We start from the raw sequence: 24,792 nt of genomic DNA, 5'->3' as shown, positions 1-24,792 counted from the left end.
AATGCGAGCTGATTGCATGCTAAATTTTTATGCGATGTACACGGCGAAAAAATACTAAAAGCGGCTCTTTTTATCAAACTTACTTACGTCGATTTGAAAAAGTAATCGAGATTTATCCAAGGATGTTTTTAAGACTTTTTTGGAGACATGATATTACAACAAATATTACTGCTCGTAATACTGTATGTATTTTGCCATGATCGTCTGAACGAACTCCTGAAAATGTTCCAGAAGAATCTCTGGAGTAAACACTGGAAGAATTTATTACGCTTTTCTTAAAATAATTTAAGAACGAATCCCTGAAGAACGCGAGGGACAGTCGCGTAATAGTCTGTGAAGATATCTCTGGATCATATGACCAAGACTAAAAAAAGATACCTGTTACTAACCCTGTCTGAGGTAGCCACAGTTTCCTGAGTTTTTCGCGAACTCTCCAAAAGCATGACTCCATCTCTCTCTGGAATACGACGTGATATGTTTTATGCTAATTAATTTGTGTGAGCGTAACTGATATAAGAACACTCCAAAGCGAAACCCAAACAGAAAACGGGGAATGTGTTTTGAATATCATTATCACACCTCTCCTCTCTCTCTGTCGCTTCGAGGGCTATCTTTCGCTCTACTAATCCCCGAACCGAATACGCAACAAAAAGTGGTTTCCAACCGGTGCGCATGTGTATCGGTCCGATAGGTCCCAAACTAAGCTGTTTCTTCCTTTTGTGACTGCACAAAACTATTCCATTAACTCTTTTTTGCATTTCTTCGAACGTACGCGCGCGCCGCCCCACGTTTGCCGTTTTTGTTTTCACACATTCCTTCACCTTATGCATAGTCTGCTTGTTTTGCTATTAGAGTAAGGAGGGGCAAAAGCTTCTACTTTATATTTCTAGCTCAATTGAAAACAAATGTTACAAATGTCATGGTGGTTCGAATGTTATTCAAGTAAGAGATAAACATTACAAGTTTTATGGACATCAATTGATTTTTTTTTTTGTTTTCAGACGTCAAAATTATAATTATCAATCGAACTTTTGTTCTACTTATCTTTATTAAGGAGATGTTTAGCCCTGGGCTAGTTCATCTCGGGACCAACGGCTTTACTTCCTTTCCGAAGGAAGTCGTCACTATAACTTTGTTGTCATGAGTGACTATCTCAGGGATGGTATTCGATCCCAGGTCCTCGGCGTGAGAGGTGTGACTTCTAACGACTACACCAGGCCCGTCCCCACTGTGTCGAACTTTCTTTGCATGGAGCAAAATGGAAATGTAATTTATACGTTTTTTTGTAAGGACGTAGTTGGACCTATCGCAAGAATGCTTTGAGGTTTATTAATTGTGGCATCAATGTTTGGAAACCATTTTTGACCCATAGTAGGGCAAAAGATCGATCCATAATACATTTCACGAAAAAAAAATGTGAATTGCTGAAAATCTACATATTACCTTGAAGTTTAGTGGAATATGTTTGATGGCGCGAAAAAATAACATAAAAATTTTACATTTTTTCATACTTTTGCAAAAAAAAAAACGCCTTTTTTGGGTGTATTACAGATAACCCTGCTGATCAACATTTGCTGTGTATTTGTATGCAAACTTGGCTAGTAAAAGGTATTTATGCCACAAAAGTATCGATATTTTGGATTTCAGTGAGAGAACTTTTGTCCCACACTAAATTCGAGCTCCTTGCCCTCTTGGTGGTGCAAAAGTTCGTTTAACCCTCTCTTTCCCACGACTTTGATCGACTATTTCTTTACGAAAAAAGCGTTTTTATCAAAAGTACTTGAACAAACAATGTTGCAAATGGTCTTAATTTTTCGAATTCGGTAAAAAAGTTTTTGGTTGTTTTTCAATAGTAAATTGATTGTTTATCAATAGTTTTAATATTGAAACAATTAGTTTACTTTTGGATTAATCTGATGAGTATATAAACATATTCTAGTAACTATTACTAAGTATTCATCTAATTCGGGTTGTCTCCAGTTCGTCGAAAACTAGTGGAGCTCTGGAGCTACCATGGGAAAGAGAGGGTTAAGACGTTTAATTTTGGTGGTAGATATGGGCAAATATTTTAACAAAATATTGTTCAGCAAAATTGTAGTTAACATGTTGAAGGTCCAGTGCGCGGTTTCTATTCAACTGTTATAGTTTTTCTGGAAATATTGATTATTCCACTAAGATCGAACTATTGCCCCACTTTACACTACGATCCATCCATATCTTGAACCAGCGGCCAGCGCTCTGTCATATCAATTGATTCCTGCATTCCGATGGCTTGCTACGCGGGGCCCACCTCCAACTTCTCTAGCTGCCTTACTTCCATCGTAGACACAACAGGAGTGTGCGTTGTACTTCGCAAGCTCTAGTTAGAACTTCTACTCTGATAAACTCGTCGTCATGCACTAGTTTCTTTCGGTTTGAATTTCTTGATACTGACTTGTTTCGGTGACTTAAATTGCTTTCGATTGTTTCGAACGGGAAGTGATGCGCTCAGTGTATTTGAACCAACCGGAATTTAATTAAAGTCGGTCACGATGTTTGCCGATGCCGTTTGGATACTATTAGTACCTTGATGATACATTCTAATAAATTTCTAAAGTGTAAAATTTGTTTAAGTTACCAGATGCATGATCATCGCCATATGGGAAATTTGCGCTGTTTGAAACGCTCTCGACTTTAATTTAGTACTCACTAGTCCCAGTCATTCAAGATTTCGGAAGCATTATCAATCAAGAGAACGTTTTCGACAATTCTTGGGGAACTGATTTGGAAGAAGTGAGAACTATTATCTAAAAATTCAAAAATATGAAAACCCCTAGCGATGATGCAATTTTTACATCAGGAAACTTCCAGAAAGCAGCCTATCATTTTTATTGATATATTTAACAAATGTTTTCAGTTTATTTATTTATGCCAAATGTACCGATTTTAAAGCCATACAAAAATCCTGCCAAAAACGGCTGAAAGTCTCTTTAATAAAGATAATAATAATAATAATAATAATAAAATCCTGCCAAAGCTTCTAGCTATCTTACAATCAGCTTGCTTTCCTCTATGAGTAAACTTTTTGGATATATTACTTTGAACAAAATGATGGACACACCAACGAAAATTCAATTTTAGCCAATAAACAGTTCGGATTCCGACAGGGTTATTCGACCACCCATCAACTTTTACGTGTAACAAATTTAATTCGTTCTAACAAATCTGAAACCATTCTACTGGTCTTGCTCTTCTAGGCATAGAAAAATCATTTGAAAATGTTCGGCATGAAGGGTTGATTGTATAAATAGAAAACACCAATTTTCCAACATACATTGTTAGAATAATCCAAAGTTATCTGTCAGCAAGACGTCCAGTAAGAGCTGGTGTTCCCCAAGGCAGCATTCTGATTCTGATGTGGACAGGGCAAAATACTGTTTTATCTGCGACCCATACTTATTTAACCTACAAGTCATGATTATTGGTTCTCAACACTCATCGTCGACATATCCCACGCCCATTCGAGTGCTACATTTCAACGGCGAATTGCTGGCGATTGTCGGTGACAATTTGTCACCGGAATTTCAACCATTCGGATCACGTCTCCAGACCCGAACTTCGAATTCACATTCATCATCCACACAGCAACCACATAGCGCTCGCTCATGACGCAACCGCACAGCTTGGGGTACTGAACAAATACGCTTAGCTTAGCTCAAACTTAGCTCTCGAGCTGCTTCATTTAAAAACTTCTTATTTTTTCAACATTTACACACATACTCGTGCTCGAAATCACTCGATGATGATGAGATCGCACCCCGATCATCGCCAGCAAAAACGGAAAATTGCCGTTTTGGGGTACCAGCTGTGTAAACAAATTCGCCAAGGGTAAACCTACCCGAGCAAAATCCGATATCAAAAAGAAAGTAAGGCTAAATCATGTTTTGTTTTTAGCATCAAATAAAATTAAGCATCATTTTCTCAGCTTTGATATCTTACTCATTAAAACGATCAAAATGGCAACAAACTGAATTATGAAAATCTGCGACATCCCAGCATCAAAATTAGTTATCAATATGATATCAAGCTTTGCTCGGGTAGCTACTGGTGTACTGTGGAGATGTTTCTCCAAGGGAGGCAAAATTTTGCTGCCTCTCTACAACTAAGGTAACTGAAGCATTGACAACCAAACCAGCAAGTTACTTTTCGATCCGAGATGAGTTCTAATTGAATTGCTATATTGTAACTCGCTTCAACCCATTTGGAGTCGATGTCAAACAACTTGTTGCGTCTACAATTGAATTCATGCCGGCTCTCGGAGTGCTCTGTCAGTTGATCATGAGGGCGGTGTATCGATGTGGGTTTAATCGGGTACAGTTTAGTGCACGCACCTCGCCTAATGACATGAAATGCGATAGGTGCATTAGGGTTACACAACTTTGTGTGGAAAGATATCATACTCTTACCACGTGTATTTGTTGTTAATGACTTTCAGAAGCTACTGTAAAAAAATGGAGGAAAAATAATCCAATCATAAATGAACTCAATAATACTGTAAAATGTGGATTAGTGTACATAAGAAGAACACAACATCATCAGCTACCGTAATCAGGACTAACAGATAAAAAGAAAAATCTTCACTTTGAAGTCGTCATAGATTGTGTAGAATTTGGTAGACTTGAAAACATTATACAGTAATGTCCCGATTTTGTCAGCCCCATGCTGCATTGAGGGTTAACAAAATCGGGATAACATTTTTCGACTGATTTTAAGTTTTATTTTAACTTAAGGACTTAGTTTTATGGTTTTGTTAATATAAACATTATTTTTTTACTTCCATTTTCTATGTACCGTAATCCAAGTTAGCAGTGATAAGTTTCGTGGATAATTAAAAAGAATTTCAAATTTCAATAATTCGATTTTTAGATGATTGTATAAACGTGGCCAAGGTCATAATTGACTTTATGCACCCAATATTGCCAGTATAGATGTGTTTAGTCTAATTAAAATAAATATAAATTTTAGGCTGACAAAATCAGGTCAAAAAGGGTGCTAAAATCGGGGTAGACAAAATCGGGGGCTGACAAAATCGGGTCATTACTGTATTTAATAATCATACTCAGTGGCGATTCCCTAACCTCAAATCTACCTGTTGCACGAGTAGAAATTCTTGAATTTCAGCAACAAATCCGCATCTAATGAGTAAAGATTTATTAGAAAGGACGATTCCAATTATTTACTGTTCGCTTCATAAGCTAAATGACCCGAATTGATCAGTTTTAGATTCGTAGAACAAGTAGAAAGTGAGGTTACGAGTCGCCTCTGATCATACTTATTTTTTGATTAACTTCGCCCCGTTTAACTGTCAAATGTTTAAAGATGTTCAGAAAAAAATATATTCGCCTATTGTTCGTTCGTATTCCTTATGGCATGTTCATTAATTGGCGAACCACACTACTTTGGCGAAACTGTTGAATGAGTATCGACAGATTTATGCTCGTTGTGACTGATCTTTATCCAAATCCTTTTAAAATATGTATCCGGAAGAAATCGACCAGATGGTGACCCCCGGATATTCTCAATCTTGGAGAGATATTGAGGATCATGCATAGGAGCTTTACTTGAACTCGTTGGAGTTTAAGGAAGTTGTAGTTCGAAGTTTCGTGCATCTTTTCCCTCAAACTATTAGGTCATACATATTTATGACGCAAAAGGTTATAGTGACGAATTCCTTCAGAAGGGAAGTAAAGCTAATGGTCCCTAGTTGAACTTAATAAAAATTAAATAGTTCAAAATCATCATTACATAACTATAAACTAGAAGAAATGCTGTTTGGTACCGACCTGGGAGGGAGAAACCAATACAAAATTTCTCTACGTCACAGTGAGCCGAGATCATGCTGTCACGAACTGTCTCTGTGAGCCCGGATCTTAAACAATGGACAAACATGATAAAAGCGCATAACTAGCCAAAGCATATTTTTGCATTTCATCAAAAGTAGCAAAAATCGAATTAGAATCAATTCATGCACATTCAAAAGTAACGTCACGAGGGTACCGTTTATTCTAATTGAATGTAACGTACTGGAATGAGGCTCTTTTTACTGTTTTCAATAAGACTGATAATAATTGAACGCATAGAAAATTGTGGCCCTTTTTCAATGTTTGTCCAGGAAGATCGAAGGTACACAACAAATGAAAACTAGAGATTTGCACCAAGCCTGCCTTGATTGTCGTTAGCAAACTGGAGTTATCTTGCAGTTTGGAACTTTTTTTTGGCAATTTCTCATCGTAATAGGCTGATTTTATTCACGCCAATCTGTCATGAAACGGCCTAATTTCCTGCATTGAAGTATGCAGTGCGGGAATAGTCATTACGCAACTGAAACCAGTGTTGTATTGCTGTGTGCATTTGAAATGCAAATATCAAATGCGGGAACACCAAATGCGGTAAGATTTTTAACAAGGAAGGCGAAGTCAAAGTTTGGTTTTCTTTGCTAGGTTGGCGGTGATATGGATCATGGTTGCTTAGTATCCTTTGGTTGCTTTGTGAAACCGTGTTTGAAGCGCAGTTAGACAGTGCGCATCGTACCTTCGTGCTGTGCGTACACGAATTCTCTCTGCTCTTGGAAGTTTTCTTAAAAACTACCTAAAGCAATAAAACAGTACTTTTCAGTGCTACATAAACAGTACTTTTCAGTGCTAAAATTAAAAACGGTACTTTTTAGTGCTACTAAAACAGTACTTTTCACTTTGTCTTAAGAACAAGCTTTTGATTTTTGTCAAATTTTCAGGCCAGCCATGTTGTATGCTGTACCAATATGAACTAGCTGTTGTAATACCAGGAAGAAAGCTCTGCAGAGATAAATAAAATTTTGAAAATGATTCAGAGGCTTCCTCAGGCAAAAATCGTTACAATCTTCTATTGCCACGATTAATGCGTTATATGTTTAGGTTAATTATATTGAAAACGTTTTTTTTTCTCTTATAAGCAGGTGAAATCAACTGACCTGTAAAAAATCTGAACTGCTACGGCAAATGAAATGTAATATGTTGTTAACAAAATGTTAATAAAATCTTAGATTTGTTTTACCAAATTAGGATGATAGTGTTGCCTAATAACACAGAACGTCTAGATATAAGAAATAATGAATTTAATGTTTTGGAATGATACTAATAAAGAAATTGAAAAAAGCGCAGTTATACTGGATTTGCACGTCAAATGCAAACAGCAATAATGATTCATTACACAACGCTTTCTCATTACGCAACTGTTTTCGTTGCAGAATTCGATTTTTGCAGCACTCGTCGTAATTACCCGACTAGAGGCTTGTAACAAAAATATAATAAAACTTTATTAGAATATGATATGCATATCGTATTATGATATAATTTTGTTAGGCTCCGTTGTCCATAGAACATAATAAAACAGAAATATAACATAATGTGTTTTATTTCCCTTTAAGATATTTTTTTGTTCATTTTTAACAACTTTATAACAAAATAAATACATAGTTATGCATTTCAATAATATACAATATTATCGTATATCGAACAGTATTATAATTTTGATAGTTTGTATCAAACATTATAACTTGTTTTGATATGTTTTTGATAGAATTAAAACACATTTTGTTATGTTTATGTTACTATTCATACACTTTTTGTTATAATTTTAGTTATTTTAACAACATCCTGCATCAAGTTTATAACAACCTATGTTCGAAAAAAAATTATATCATAATAACATATGCTGATATAATTTTGTTATGTACCCTTAGTAGGGTATCCTCCTGGGCAAGCCTCGTAGGATAAATTTACGACTCGTGCTGTAAAAATCATCGTTCTGCAACTTGTTCCGTAAACTACTAGTATCAAATTTCGTGTGAAGTATCTGTGCCTCCCTCCCAGGTACCGACCTGATCAAATTCACCCCTGTGACCAAATTTCCCCTGGATTACGGCGACCATCTAATTTTGAAATATCGATTAAGGAAAAATAGTCTGTGTTTTCGGTTGTATTTTTTCGTGAATAGTTTATTCTGACTAGTTTCAATTCACATTCTAAAATGTAAGCCACATAAGTCAAGCTACCAACAGTTTAAAGAGCTTCTTCTTTTGATTTTGTTGCTGGAATTGTCATTTCCAGTTCTACCTTTCGAGGGATTGTTACTACCAGTAGATTTTGTTACACTCAATCGTTGTTCATTTTGATCTTCCCCAGTACCAGTTGAAGTGAGCATCTGTTCGATCGCTTTCAGCTGTTCGACATTGATTTTTATCCATCGCATTTGTCGCTTCTTCCAATAGACCAGCATATCCTGCAGTGATTTCAAACTTTCAACCAGTTCATTTCCGCTTCCGCCAACTGTCGGAGTTGATGTTCGAATCAACACCGGCGTCGAAGCTGCTGCTGGGGTTAGAAATGAGACAGGAACTTCTGCAAGACTTCTCGGCGTCATGTTCGCCAACACAAAGGAATCCTCCAAGGGGGCAGCAACTTCCAAAAGCATCGACGATAAATCTTTCCCACTTTCCTCAGGATTGTCGGATGAGATCTGTAATCCACCGGCACTCATGGCTAGGACAATCTCCTGCAAATACTGAATCACCATTTGCATATCTTCCGAGTATTGGCTGTGCCTGCTCTGGTGCGATTCGATGACCTTGATTGCCCAAATAAGCTGTTGAGGTGTCATTTGGCCTATGTGTTTCCGCTGATTGCAGAAGCTCTTCCACGCGACTCCCAGAGTGTGATCGACCAATAGGTGATACTGTGGCAATCGGATGGATGCTATTACGTTGAAACTGTTTCCGGAATCCTGACCCATAGAAGTTATTGCTTGTAGAGGGGGATTGGTGAACTGGTACGGGGTTAGCTCCCACTCGGTATAAGTAGGGGAAGCTGTTTCAAATGATTCCAAGCTGGGACTTGGAGATGACGGAGTAATTTTGATTTCCGGGGTCGAGTCCATTTTTGTTTGTTTGAAATTTAGTAAAAATTCAGGCCGAAACGTCAAAACGATACGATTTGGTTGAAATAGTCTGGTGATCTGTATTGAAAGGAATCAAGTATGTCATGGAGGCATATCACTTTCGGTGGCGATTGATCAAGAATTTCGAAAATTCTTACTCTACTTACGTACGTATTCATGTTTTCAAGTGTTGGAATATTGAAGGCATTCAGAACTTTTCTTCATTAATTTTCCTTGTGAATGGGAAATATTTTTGGCCGACATTTCCGAGTAAAAAGAAACTATCAACGACACTTCAAATTTCATGATTTTATTCCGATTTGCAAGAGCCTGGACGATTTTGTTAAAAAATGGTTTTATCTGAATACCCAGAATTGGATTGTTTAGTGAAGAAAAAATCACAGTTTTTTGTAGCTTGACCGACAGAGCAATTGTAAGAACAATTCGGTTATACAACGCACAGATATTATTAGACACAACGAAATTCATAATTTCTTATAGAAGAGTATTAATTAATAAAACCGTTCTCGAATAACAACTTTTGACCGGAACCGGATTCTTTGAATCGATTCAGATTGGCCTTCAAGAATTCTTCCAGAGATTATATGTGTAAATTTTTAAGGGTTTCCCCCGTGATTCTTTCGGTAAATTATCCAATTCTCTTGTAAAATCTACCAGTGAATGATTTTAGGGATTCCCTAGAAAATTCAACTTAAGATTATATTTCTTCCATGAATTACTCATGAAATGCTTCATGAATTCCTCCAAGATTTACTTTACCGATTTTATCAGAAATTTATCCAAATATTTTCTAGGAGTTCTTCCATAGATTTCATGCAATCTACTAAAATGCGGTTGATTCCTCCAAGAGATCCTACAGGAATACCACCATCAATTCCTTCAGAGATTTCTACAAGAGTTCTTCTATGGATCATTCAATGATGACATTTTATCAGGTCATTGTATAAGAAATCATTCAATAAAATTTCACAGTTTTCACTAGAATTCCTCTATAAATGCAACCAGCGAATTTTCTACCGATTTCTTCATGAGTGCCTAATGAAAGAATTCTTCCAATGGATTGGATCGTCCAATGTTTCCTCATGAATTTTCCCGAGCTTCCTCCAAATATTCCTTCGAAAAGATCTCTAGAAAAGCATTGTACAAATAATCCCTCTATTAATACTTCCAAGTATTCTCCTAGTTCCTCCTAGTTCTACAAAAAAATCTCCATGAATTCTTGTACGAATCCCTAATTTCGCATCTTCAGCATTTGGGTCAAAAATGTATCCTTCAGTTTTCGGGTCAACAGTTTATATAGAAATTCCAATATAGAGTCCACCAGGAATTCCATCAGGAAGAGTCTAGAAGGAAACTCGGGAGGATTTTTTAGAAGCATTCTTAAAGAGAAATTTCTGGGAAAGAATTCATATTGAATTCTGTTTGATCTTCCGACCTTGACGCTTGCTCCTGCGGGAGCGGGTGACGAGGGCAGGATCAAACATGTCGCGCATCGGTCGAGTGAAGTGAAAAAGTTCCGCGATCGGTTAGTTCTGTTTGATCTTCCGACCTTGACGCTTGCTCCTGCGGGAGCGGGCGACGAGGGCAGGATCAAACATGTCGTGCGTCGGTCGAGTGAAGTGAAAAAGTTCCGCGATCGGTTAGTTCTGTTTGATCTTTCGGCCTTGACGCTTGCTTCTGCGGGAGTGAGTGACGAGGGCAGGATCAAACATGTCGTGCGTCGGTCGAGTGAAGTGAAAAAGTTCCGCGATCGGTTAGTTCTGTTTGATCTTCGACCTTGACGATTGCTCCTTGGCAGTGCGTCAAGAAAGCCCAAGCAGTCGTCAGTTGTTTTCCCTCTCGGGTCGTGCGCCTATTTTCTCTGAGTGCTTTTATATAGCCGAGCAAACGAGTTAAGCTGAATGTGGATTGTTGCTGCTCAGTCAAGGATGACGGATCAATTGGTGAGCTCGTTTCATGCTATTATTTCTAATCTATAAAATACGTATGACTGCACATTTAATCGATACAACGGTAGGACGTGTAGGAGTGTCGACATAAACTTTAATTCATGAATTATATATGTTAAACATTTTTTTTGTTTACGAAACACCCCTTTCTTTTTATCTTTATTTTTGTAATTATAAAAAAAAAAACTTTGAATGGTTCGACACTACAAGTGTAGACTTGCGAAAGGTTCACTTTTTTCAACAAACTTTGGATGGTTCGCCACTGTAAGTGTCGGCATAAGAATAAGAGTGTTCTATGATGTTCCAACCAATCGAGTTTTTGTTTCTTTTCAAATAAGTAAAATATAATAACACATGCTTTCGTCCTGACAGCTGTAGGAATGTTACATTTAGATATTTGTTCAACAAACTTTGAATGGTTCGTCACATCAAGTGTCGGCATAATTTTCCTTTACATAGAAATTGTTCATATCAAATGAAAATATTATATTTTCATTAAAGCATATTTATATTTGACAAAAAACTATTTATCATGGTCTAATCACTTATCAAAGTGAATCCTTTGACCCAACGATCCTCCCCATTAACAAACATCCTTTCCAGTAACCTTTGTGGAGATGCAGAGGCAAACACGGTCTCCAAATAGCAAAGGTTACACACTAACATTCCTTCCCCTAATCCCACCTGACTGCAAGGACGTGGCCGGCGCCGTTATTGACCCTGTATAAATAGAGGCACTGAATTATGCACACTGAAGAAGATTATGGCCAATCCCAGCCGAACTTCTAGTTGATTCTTTGTGCATTTTCACTGACTTCGGTCAATCACGGAATAGCAACCATTGATATGTGTAGTCAGTCTAAGCTAAGCTAAGCTAAGCTAAGCATTCTTAAAGAGAAATTTCTGGGAAAGTTTTTGCAGGAATCCCTGGGGGAATTTATATAAGAATTCTTGGGAGAATCTCTTGAGAGACGTTTGAAGAATCTCAGTTATTTCTGAAAATAATGGAATGAATTCCGTGAGTAATGCTTAGAACAATTTTTATAGGAATTCATGAAGGAATCCCTGGAAGAATTCGTGGATTTCCCCTAACTTTTGAAGGAATACCTAGAGAAATTCATACAGATATGTAAGCAGGAAATTCCGAAGGAGGAATAGTTTGAAGAACATCTTGTAAAATCTCTGGAGGAATATCTGAAAATTTGGAAGTAAGATCTCTGATAAAATCTCTTGCTAAATTCCAAAAATCCTCAATACCTACAACAAAGTCCGGAAGATTCTCCAATCTATGGAGTAATCCATAAAATAATAATTGCTTGAAGAATTACAAGCATCTTTCGAAAGATGTCAGAAGGAATTCCTGAAAGTATAACTGGAGGAATTATGCAGCAATTCTAGAGGATTTCATGCAGGAAATTCCTAGAGGTAACCTTGGACGAATCCTTGAAGGAATTTCCGAAAGAATTCCTGTATAATTTCAAGGAAGATAATTTCCTGGAAAAAATATCTGGAAAAATCCCTTGAGGTAGGTTTGAGAAAGAATCTCAAAAGGAAATTTTAAAGGAATCTTTAGAAACATCTTCAGAGAAAATCTTGGTGTAGTGTCTGAAAGAATATCTGGTTGAACTTCTGAAGGAATCACTGGTAAATCTCCTGGTGAACTGCCTGATGGATTTCCTGAAGAAATCTCAGGTGGGTGTGGAGCAACGTATTTTGACAGCTACTAAAGGTATGCTGCATTTTTGTCTATCTTACATGAAAACACTCACACAGATAAAATAGTTATGAAAATCCGTCAGATTTGTACTGAAATCGGAATATAAATTCAATTAATTCAATTGGTTTGTTTAGAAGTGTCCATATTTTTTACATATCATGATTCTACGTAAAAAATAGAGCCAGAATCCAAAATGTTATAATTTTCCGTGCCCTGGAACTATTTTTAAAATAAATTTGAAGTAAGTATGGAAATCGCTTTTAAATCATTGCTCGGCAAATGTTCCTACGGGACAAGCTGAATTGAAATCTCATTGAGTCTACTGATTTAAATCTTCATTAATCATTTATAACGTCAAAATTATGATATTGAAGCGCTATCAATTTGTATTATACTTAGACAAATCTACTCTTTCGATCAAGCTACGAAAACTTTTGCAGAGCCAGTTTTCACCGGTTTGATACTAGAAAAGCGCTTAAATTTCACCATCATACTATCGAATTGTCATGTTCCGACATGCAGGAGTAAATTATATTCCAAAATATCATAAAACAGAACCATGTAAACCGGTTACTTTCCATAGAGTTCCAACGATCAATGTGCAGAGAAACCGATGACTAACATTTTTGGGCTAAAACGTGAAAACAAATACCACGAATCTTTTCGTATGTTCCAAGCACTTCCGAGAATCAGATAGCAGGACTATAGCGGAAGAAAATAAAAAAAAAATCCCAATGTAAGTTTTGAACAACTATCGAAATTTAAATTATACTGAACAATAAACAACAAGCAAATGTACCTTGTGTTATTTATTTTATTATACCTATCTAAAAGATCGAAAAGGTCTATCGAAAATCTTCCGAAAACACTGTTGTAAAGCTTGAAACTTTTCAGTATACGTAACTCAAAACCGACCTAAATGTCACTCTTACTCCTTTGTATTTGGGCCCCTCATGTGACCAAGACGTTCGGTCAAATTTCCCAAATTATATCAGATTCAACTCCTGCATTCCGTACAATCAGGCCTTTCTATGTACATATAGTAAATATATTCTTGTATATAAAATTAAAAAAAAAACAACTTGCACTGCTAGTTATTTCTGAGAGAGGTAATGGGTTGTGATGAGAAACATGAAAAATACTCCTCATAAATAGAACAAATGCATTAAATGACCTCCCAATCGGATACGTAACAAATTATTCTGCTAAATTATTGATATTTTGTTATCCTAAATACCTAAATTTACTTAAATTGCATTAAAATATAACAAATTTCATACAAATCCGGTAAAAGTTCATAACTATCTACTAATACCAATGCACAGGCGTGAATAGCATACCTTCTATAGCTGTCAATATACTTAGGGTGTGGAGCACCTAAAGAAATAGTTGATGGAATTCTCATAAGAATTTCCATTGGTTCCTTGCAGGAATCCCAGGTGAAATTCCTGGAAAAAAAAAACCCGATCCCTGAAGGAAACTCTGGTGGAATACATAATGAAATTCCTGTTCAATTTCTGTTAGACGCCCTGGTGGAATTCCTAAGGATATTCATGGCAGAATTCTGGGAAAAATTTCTGATGAAATTCCTAGAAAATCACAGGAAGAATTCCTGAACAATCCCTGATGTAATCACTGGAAGAATCTGTGGTAAGATTACTAAAGAATTTTCTAGTGGAAATTGTAGAGCAATCCCTGGTGGAATTCCTGGAGAAATCCCTAGCGGAAGAACCCCTGGTAGATTTCTTGGAGGAATGTCTGGTGAACAACCTCAGAAAATCTTTGGAGGAAAATCTATGCAAATTTCTGGTAAAATTATTATAGAAATTCCCATTGGAATTCCTGGAGGAATTACTTAAGAAATCTCCGGTGGAATTTCTGTAGAAATACCGAAGAATATCCCTGGTGGAATTTCTGTTAGAATCCCTTTGGAAATTCTGGGACGAAAGTCTGGTCGAGTTCATATAAGAATCCCTGGTGGAATTAGAATTAGAAACATGTAGGAAGTCCTAATGGGATTTCTGACGGAACCTCTGGAGGAGAAGTTCTTGGATGAAAGAAGAAATTCTAAAGCCCTATCAAAACCGATTTTAGGAATGTGATAGCGATTAAAAGTTCTTACTGGTCGACAGTTTTACTTCTAAATTCTAAAATCATGAATTTCGATCTGTTGAATCTTCTTCTTCTTCTCTTCTTCTTTCTGGCGTTACGTCCCCACTGGGACAAAGCCTGCTTCTCAGCTTAGTGTTCTTATGAGCACTTCCACAGTTATTAACTGAGAGCTTACTATGCCAATGACCATTTTTGCATGTGTATATCGTGTGGCAGGTACGAAGATACTCTATGCCCTGGGAAGTCGAGAAAATTTCCAACCTGAAAAGATCCTCGACCGGTGGGATTCGAACCCACGACCCTCAGCTTGGTCTTGCTGAATAGCTGCGCGTTTACCGCTACGGCTATCTGGGCCCCTATCTGTTGAATCTAATCTAATCGAAAATGATTCTGCGTGTCCTGGTATAATTTCATTGTGTCCAACAAAAAAATGGATTTTTGAGAACGTTTCGAAATAATTGGCCACATTTGAATGTGGTCAATGTGTAACTTTGTATCATGCATCAGGAAGGTTGTAAAGTTGATATTTCCTTTAAAATTGTACAATAAAGTGTTGGACTATTGAAAGCTTTTATGATCATACTTCATTAATACAACAATCACGAAAACGCACAGCAACTTTTACCTTCATTCACAATTTACGTTTCAATCGATCTCACATAAATTATCAACCGCAGAAACTTTTTGCAACTTTATTTTAATTAAATCCCAAGGTCCCCAGGCAATTGGGACCCCGGCAACCTATCCCCCCGCTAGCTCGACACAGATACCCAAAAACAGTCAAAACCAGTCCGAGTTGTTGGTAGCCACTAGGCTAGTGCTTACTACATCACCCCCGAGAGACACACACTGTGTGTACGATTTCTGTATGTTACGACGACGCACCTTTATGCCCAAAACAGTTGACAAAAGTTCCATAATGTATGGACGAATGTGCGCAAGAAAAAAAAGATACTTGAATTCCACAAAAGTCACAACCTAGCAGAGGTCCCAAATAAATGAACGGTGTTACGCAGTGGTCCAGATTTGAGAAATAATGGTAACAATTTACGCAAGCTCAATATTTCACAAGTTTTGATCATAAAAAGTGTTGAGGAACAAGTTTTATGGCTGCAGATTCTGTTTTGAGGCTATCAAATTTTTCATAAAACGAATGTTTAGGCAAACTTAGGCAAGAGCACTCTTCTCCAATCGATTCCTTAGTTTGACAGACAGATAGACAGTTGCTGATAAAAAAACGATTCTTTAAACATTTTCATTTGTATTCTCAACTATCTGGTATTGCAGATGAATGATCAGATATTGTAGATAATGTTTACGTAACATGTTTGCTAATTGGATTTTCGCCAGCTTTTTAGAAAACTGAACCTCTGTGCGCTGTTAAGGAGGTGTCCCTGAAACAGAGTCAGGGGTTAGCAGGAGTGGAGAAGGGCTGCAATTAACATTACTTTATGGCGCGATATGTGAAAATATATGTTCACACTGGCAGGGTCTGGCCTCCCCGGTGCAAGTGACCGAAACAAAACAGGATCTCCTGCGAGTCCTAAATAATCATTTCAACCATAAAAAGCCGGCACAATAAGGTGCAGTCGAATGGTGACCGGTCGATCGTCATTGTTTTCGTAAAGGAGGTCCTAGGAGGTATTACGTAAGATAGTCTCGAGAGACGGACATTTTCGGAGGACGAGGAATGCAATCCATAGAGGCGCACACATTCCATCAAACGTGTTTGAGGATTGCTGGTCATCCTGCATGGTATGGCTCACTCTCATATTTATTGCGCGTGAGTGACTGAAGCTAGTTCGGCGAAGGTCGTTCGTTTTCTGAAGATAAGCCGCGTTTACCCCCGAATGAGCCCCAATGCGTTTGTCGGGGTGCTTCCAATTGGGTTTGACGGATTTGAACATACACTACTGTTTAAACGTTTGGGGACACCCTCTGAAAACATACTTAAGTGTTTTTCCATAACTCTGTGATTACTTTCTACTAGACTAATGCGGGGCAAAGGTTTGCACCTAACATTTCGCAGAAGATATCAGACTTTTTTGTTTCGAAATTTTGTTTACATAAGGCAACTTTATCAATTTCAACCCGATTCCTTAAGGTGAATTTGTCTGAGTGTAGGGGTTTAAGTCTTTTTTATTATATTCATATATCAACGGAATTGGAAGCTGAAACTATACATGGCCTTTCTAGAATTTATAATGTACAATACTGGCAAGAAAAAAGTACACAAAGTCCATTTTCATACAAAATTGTCAACTTTGAAGTATCGCACTTCACAGCAAACTGATTGACCTGAATTTTGACTGCGTTTCATAAGTAACTTGACTTTTCATGCTGTTGTAGTGTCACTAAACATTTTTAAAGTTCCTGAACATTCTAAGAACGAATGTTACCAAAAATTCTTGAATATTCTACTGAATACCTGTTGTAGTGCTCCATTATCCTGTGTGGTGCTTTAAAATCTATTTAATTGGTCAACACCAATGAAATGAGCCATAGAGAGTTTTGATTACTCGTGACGACAGAGATATGGATAGAACACATTTGTATGTTTTTTGGGGGGTGACCCCAAACTTTTTCACGGGAGTGTACCTCGTAGTAAGTAGCAGTTGACTGAAATGTTGCTAACCTGCTGCTGCCGTTGTTGGTGCTACACGAGCGATACGGATTAACTATCATTATAATATGAGCGAGCCCATACCTGTCAATTGGTTAATCGCATCGACGGACAACGTGTGTTAGCAGCGATAGGAGATGAAGGAAAAAAAAAACAAGAAAATTGTCGATGTCTTCGACAACGCACCACACCGATCGAGTGGTACCGGTTTGAAAGGTTAGCTTTAAGTTACGGACGGGGTGACTGGCGATGCTAAAGGTTGCTTTCTTCCTAAAAAGGAAACATAATTGTTTGATTTGATCTCAGTGTCAGGTTCCTAAAATTTGAGGAATTTTTTATACCAACTGGATTTGCTTGGGGCTCTGGTAGGTTGAAGCTAGTCGATGTTTTTTCAATAGGAAATGTTGAAGACATACCTAAATACAATTCTTTCGAAATCTTACGGAAATTTTACAATGATTCGGTATCGATAGTGTGGCACCAATGTTTTTCTTCACTTATGAACTGAATATCAATCAGCTAAATCAGTTACTTTTCAAAGATTTTCAATCTTTTTTTATTAAATAGAAAATTTGGCAACACTGTTTTTCGAATTACGTTAAAATAGTATACCATCAGTTCACCTTACTGAGGACTTTGAGTGTTTTCGACAATTTAAAAGTCAAGCCACTACATCTTTTGATTGAAATAGCCGAGTAATTTAAAATTTTCTAACTTTTTTCTAATATGTAATATTTGAGGCAGGCACCCAAAAAATTTAAAACACAATCTTAGGGTTGTATTGGACCAAAACGTGATGTTTGTTCTTATTCTTTTGAATTCATTGCAGAAAATAATTTATCCAATCGTGTACTTACATAGATCAGCCCGGAGTAGTATCGGTCCTTGATGTTGTGCAGCACGGACGCCTCGTTCAGACAGGTGAGCTCGGCCATGTCCTCGACCTTGTCGAATTTGGGCGGGTTCATCTTCTGGATGTCGTCCTTGAGCACAAGGACGCGCTTGCCCGTTTCGGCAAGCTCCACCTCGACCTCATCGCCACGTTCGCCTTTGATGCTGGCCGCGACGAATCCCTGGAAGACAGAAATAATAAAAAAACACTTCAGTTTCAACTCGAATATCCGGATCGCGACAGCGCACGGTGGTTCCATCTGTTCTACGAAACGGTCATAAACCCTGTAACAAAGTATGTGACGCAAAACGTCATCAGAAATTCACAAATCAATTCAGTTTAAATATCAAAAATAATGCTATAAAACTAGTTAGAAAAATATATCATTGATATACCCGGAAAATTTCTTGGATGCTAGCCTTAGATATCCCTGAAGAAATTCCTGGTTGAAATCATAAAAAAATCCTGGTTGAAATCATAGAGAATTCCTGAACTGAACGAAACGCTGTGGATGCATCCCTGGAGAAATTATTGGTTGAATTCTTAAAGATGTCATATAACACTTTTATATGTGTGTGTCAGAAGTGATAATTAAATAACTATTCTTACAATAAGGCTTAGATAGTACTTTAAATTGTTTTAAATGCAATTGAATTTGGATTACAAAGAAAAAAAAAACAAAGTGCAGATGTTACTTGATTTTTACACATATTGAAAAAACAGGAAAATCTATACCATGATTTACTGTAAGTATCCGACAGAGACGTTTTGAAAATTATGTGTCTACATTTTGGAAATCATATTTGACTAATGAGTTATGGAAGTGAATAACAAGCCAAATTTTCGATTTTCGGCCAACGTACGGCACCACTGTGCGGCATCGTCGTGTAACCTTTCGCGCCGCTTGCGGTCTTCAGTTTTGAAGGGGTCATCATCATCACCATTAACAAAAACAACAAACAACGCAGTAAGATAGGTACGAAAACTTGGTGGTATTGGAATTCCGACCTACATTACGCGGGTAAACGCACCGCAGCAATTTTTCAAAGAGGGGGATGCAGATTAAATCGGCTCCACGTAAAAGTACATCTTCTGGCAGTGGCAGGGCTGGTAGCGACTGAGAGTCTTAAATGGGAGCTTCAGACACCTCATACTTAAAGAAAGAGTCCGAACTGGAATGTTAAAAAACACCATGAAGGAACCAAACAGAGACCATACGAGAACCGTAAGATAAAAAGTTTTTAGATGTTTTTTGAAAAAAGTCAGCCAGACATTTCTCTATGCATTTTGCGACAAATATTACCGTATGTATTTTTGAAGATTTTTCCAGAAATTTAATTAGAAACTAATTAGGTAAAATAGGTACACCGAAAGCAATAAACCTTTTTTAAAAACTCCTGATGAACTCATGAAGAAACTTTCTAATTTCTGAGGAAGTCATGGTAGATTTTCTAAATAAATTGCACTATATGTATTGAAATAATAATCAATCGAATACCTGATAATATTCTGCAAGATTACCTAAAAAAACATTTAACGCAATCCTGGTGTGAAATTTTAGATAAAATTTGGAACAAATTTAGTAGATTTAATTTGAAAAATTACTCGCACGACTAATTCGTTGACGAATGTTGGTGAATTTCGAAGAACAAGTGCTAGAGGAGCTAAATGGAGGAATTTCTTCAAGAGCTCTAAATAGATTTCCTGGAATAATCTCCGAAGAAATTTTGTAGCAATTCCTGAGACCAACTGGTGATGAATTCATATGAAAATAACTGGAAGATAAACTGGAAAAATCGACGTAGAATGTCCTTGAAGAATTCTTGTAGGCTTTTCTAAAAAAATCTTGAACCATTTTTTTTTAAACTAAAATGATCCTTGAGGTTTTTTTTGTAAAAACTGTAGAAATTTTTGAAAGATCCACTAGAGTAACTACTGTAGAAATCGGTGGAAGAGTTAGTGAAAAATCGATACCGAAAATCATGAAACAGCATCTGGCAACATTTTTGAGTGAATTACTGAAGCAAATTTCGTTGCATTTCATGAACACAAATTTAAATAAATTTCTTAACAAATCTCTTATGAAATTTCCTGGAATATTCCTAGAAGAAAATTTGTAGCAATTCCTGAGATCAACCGGTGATAGATTCATATGAAAATGGCTGTAAGAAAAACTGAAAAAATCGACGTAGAAAGTCCTTGAAAAATTATTGTAGGCTTTCCTAAAAAATCTTGAACCATTTTTTTTTTTCGAAAACTCAAAAGATCCTTGATGTTTTTTTTATTCCAAAACAAATCTCTGAAATAATTACTAGAAGAATTCCTGAAGCTTTTTCCTAAACGAATCTGAAAAGGAATTCCTGGTGGATTATCGCGTGAGAGTCTCCGTTCTCTGGAACTGCTAGAATTATGCACTAAGATTCAAAGCAAGGAGAAAGATCCAATATTTTGCTTTAGGAACCATTTTGATCAAAAAAGAAACTTTAGATACCTTCCATTAAAAATAGAGACCCTTCAGAGATTTGCATTAAAATAGACACCAAGCCTCTAAAACTAGACCTGCTACCACCCCTGGGCAGTGGGGTAAAACGGCCCAGGGACAGGTTGGTTATAACAGACAACGGCGAGAGGGGTACTCTACAAGGCGCAGCACCATCAAACAGAGAAAAAAAAGAAACGAGATTCCACAAGGCCTTCTCTCAGTCACTTGCGCTGTACAGACGCGAGTTCACGCGAGATTGCCCTGTATGGAAGTATTTAGTTACTCTGACGTTTTGATTCCATGTCCGTCCTTCCCTCGATGTGTCTCGACGCGTCGTAAGCCAAGACACGGGGCGCCGTCGCTGTCAGCTTTACCTTTTTTTTCCTTTTATGGCGCTGTGGTAATGTGACAGCATTGGGCAAGTCTTAAAAATGTCTGAATTCGCTAATAATTTCCTGTCCTGGAATTTCACATGAAATTGTGCTACGCTTCATGAAGACCATTTTAAAACCAATTAGCACAAGATAACGCCGAGAAATCTCCACGCCAAATAAGGCCACTTGCCCACATGCTTGAGCATCCAAATTCACCCCGTTCGACGGTACCACCCTCCTGTGCCCAGATTTCACCAATCCACGGTTCGATGATTATTTCACGGTAGACCCTGCTGTCAGTGAGCGTGGCATACTCCACATGGCAAGGCTCGGGCACTCGGAAGAAAGAACATCTGTTCGCATTTAGGTGCGTTTTCGCACAATGAGATCTAGATGGCGCTTCTGAGTAACGCCAATTGACCTTCAACGAGAAAAACAAACTCATATCCGTCGCCAGGAATCTAGTTCCGCCATCGGTTATCACACAACGGCCAAAGTTAGGGCGAATGTCACCGCTTGCCTTTCGTAGCCACAACCGATGCTGGTTTTACGGCCAGGCCATAAATCGTACACACGAGAAACGATCGATCATGATGACCGAAATACAAGTTAGATGAGTCACACTGGCCAGTCATTCCGACAGCAGCCTTGATGTGATTGCTATTTGGGTACTTCGCTGGAGTTAATTAACACCTATGACCTGATCCACTTACCCGGAGCTGGCAGGTTGGTGGGAATCGAATCTGGCAAATCTGCTAATCAATGATCGATTGGAAGATTGTATCGGAAAGGAAACATTGGTGTACGAGAATCGTACGTTGCCATATTTGTGGATTAGGAAATTATTGTCTCCTCAGAAGGAATTTTCTAGCTGCAGGTGTGATACTGGGCAAACCGTTAGTATAAAAATTTTAATTAAAGGCTGTTTAAGCATACATGTTTGTATTTTTTTCTCTGCATCAGGCAGCGACTAAGGCCATCTTCACCAGAGTTACAAATCGAATGGTGAGTTACAGTTGAAGCACCGGTTTCGGTCATAACGCTAATTGGATTATTCGCCGTTTTACACAGTAAATTAGCATGAACTATTTGGTAAAAACACATTCACATGTTAAAATTACAATCATTTATTCATCCGAATCAACTCGATTTTTTTTCCTTATAATTTCAACTCCAATCTACCTAATTCGACCAAAGTATTGCTAATTTGACTACTATCATAAGAAATCAATATGAATGACGAGTTTAGGAATCGAGGTTAAGAATGTGGCCGAAATTGGTTCACAGAAAAAAATCCGTTCTCGTATCCGTGAACAGCAGACGTGAACTCGTCAACAAGCAAAAATACACCATGAACTAGGTCATGTTTATGTGACCGTTGATGGTAGTTCATGGTGTATTTTTGACAGTTCACGTTTTCCAGAACTATTTTTTGAGCGTGTTCTGGTGGTCTACAGTATTGGACAAAACATATGCATTTTTTTCCATACAAAATGACCAACTTTGGTAAGCTAGATCTCAGTTATTTATGAACCGATTCAAATGAAATTTTCACAGAACATCAGACATAACTTGAATTTTAACTTATATTTTTGAATATATTTTCCAACATGAGTCTAAAAGTAATAACAATTCTAGCGTGTGCTAGAATAAGGGCGTAAGTCGCATGATTGATTTCTCTTCATCGATTCTCTCTTCTGAGAATAAAAACGACAAGATGCAAGTTTGTTAACATTTTTTCACTTCAGATCGCTTGCCAGCGATGCAATCTTGCGTCCTAAGGTGGAAAAATGCTGACAAATTTCCATCTTGTCACAGAAGAGAGGATCGATGAAGCAAAATCGATCATGCAATTTACGCCCTTATTCTAGCACATGCTTGAATATAACTAAAGTGAAATTTTTGACGAAAAATTCAAAACTATTTATCTTTAAATCTGATAGCTCTACACAAAAACTTCAGCAAACTCGTTTGTCTCGTCATAATCTACAACTTTGCTGAAGATACCATCAATTATAAAAAATCATCAAAATAATACTTTAGTCAAACCGTTACTGTTTTTGAACTCGTGATTGGAAAAATCACTCAAAAATATATGTTTGTCTGAAGAATTTGGAAAATTTCATTCAAATCGTTCCATGAAGGTTTCAGATATAACCCTCTAAAGTTGATCATTTTGTATGAAAATTGAAAACGTTGCAAATGTTTTTGTCCAATACTACTTATCGACTAATGCGATTTTCATTAAAAATAAGGTTTATGCTAAGATAAGATATTTTTCATACATAATATGGACTGAAAGCTTTCATTTAACGTATTTCCAGTACATATTGGGCTTTCCATATATTTTTCAAAATATTTTTTCTTAGGGCTGGCTTAAACCGGTGGTTTTACCCTACATATTTCTTGCAGCTCTGCTGAACATGCTCTAAGTGTCTAAAAATAGGAACTTCAGAGACCTCAAGGCTGAAAAAAAGACCAATAAGAGACTAAACACGAGTCAAAAAGGACCAGAAGTTACTCCTATGTTTTAATGAGGATTCTTCAGAGAGATTCAGTGAAGAAATTTATCCAGTGAATTCCCCCAAGATTTTCGTTCAGGATACAATCAAGATTTTTTTTTTGAAGATACCTCCAGAAAATACTAGCTTCCTCATTCGTTTAAAAGTTTGTCTAAAGATTCTTCCGGAAGTTCCTCAAGAAAGTCCTCAGCCCATCCAGAATTCTCGCGTAACTTTTCAAAAAGACCTATCTGATATTAAGATCTGACATCCGTTTACCTTCTCTTTAATCAATAACTGAGCCACATTAACCTTTTCAGCTGTTTTTTTTTTTTTTTGTATGGGACGCTAGCCAAGGCATTGTCTTTCATATTCGAAAAAAGCGAGAGAGGAGAGAATCTCTCAATGTTAGATAGGACCTTTTGAAGGAATAGATTTTGGGATTTCTTGAACTTTCAAGAATTTCAAGAACTCAACCTGTTATTTCTGTAAGGATATCTTTGGAAATTACTCTTCAGAATTTTTAGGATTTCCCATAGAACATTCATTCAGAATTGTTGCAAAGATTGTTTCAGGATTTCCTTTAGTAATGTTGAGAGATTATACCAGTAGTTTCCCATGAAAGACTTCAGGAAGTTATTTGTCCAGTAATTCCTAAATACTTCATTTCACACAGTAAGTTCTCTAATTATATTTCGAAATCTATTGGCTTGTGGGATCTCTGAATGAAATGCTACGAAAATTCCAAGAGCCTTTTCTTGGAGGAATTTCACGAGGAATATTCAAACGAATTTCTTCTTTTTTCGGGTGTTACACCTCTACTGAAACAAACCCGGCTTCTCAGCTTAGTGCTCTTATGCTCCATTCCACAGCTATTAACTGAGAGTATTGTTTGGCCCACCATGGCTATAAATACACAAATTGCACATTAGTGTGTAACAAAATTAAGATTCTCGTTCACTTTTTGGATTACATTTGTGCCAGGACCAGGTATTGCGGAATTCGCTGTCGTTTGATTTTAAAGCACGATCAAAGCAAGCGAAGAAAAATATCTCATCTGTATCGGTCCATGATCGCCTTGTGTTTTTTACAAGTTTGATGGATTTTATCATGCAATGTTATCCACCCAATCTAATCAGAGATGTAGCAGAAGATGATTAACAGACTCT

At 37.2% G+C, this 24,792-nt stretch overlaps 1 protein-coding gene across 1 annotated transcript in view; it reads right to left on the bottom strand.

Annotated features, from left to right (window-relative positions):
* The window catches only part of LOC5570505 (myosin heavy chain, non-muscle), a 167,865-nt gene that overhangs the window by 130,708 nt on the left and 12,365 nt on the right, over positions 1 to 24,792 (bottom strand). The window contains exon 2 of the mRNA XM_001659142.2: positions 18,232 to 18,447. Within this exon, the coding sequence (XP_001659192.2) occupies positions 18,232 to 18,447 (216 nt within the window). The remainder of the gene's footprint in view (positions 1 to 18,231; positions 18,448 to 24,792) is intronic.

This window comes from Aedes aegypti, chromosome 2, assembly GCF_002204515.2.
Source record: "Aedes aegypti strain LVP_AGWG chromosome 2, AaegL5.0 Primary Assembly, whole genome shotgun sequence".
In the NCBI taxonomy this organism is placed as follows: Eukaryota; Metazoa; Arthropoda; class Insecta; order Diptera; family Culicidae; genus Aedes; species Aedes aegypti.
This window is presented reverse-complemented; position numbering and strand designations above follow the sequence as displayed.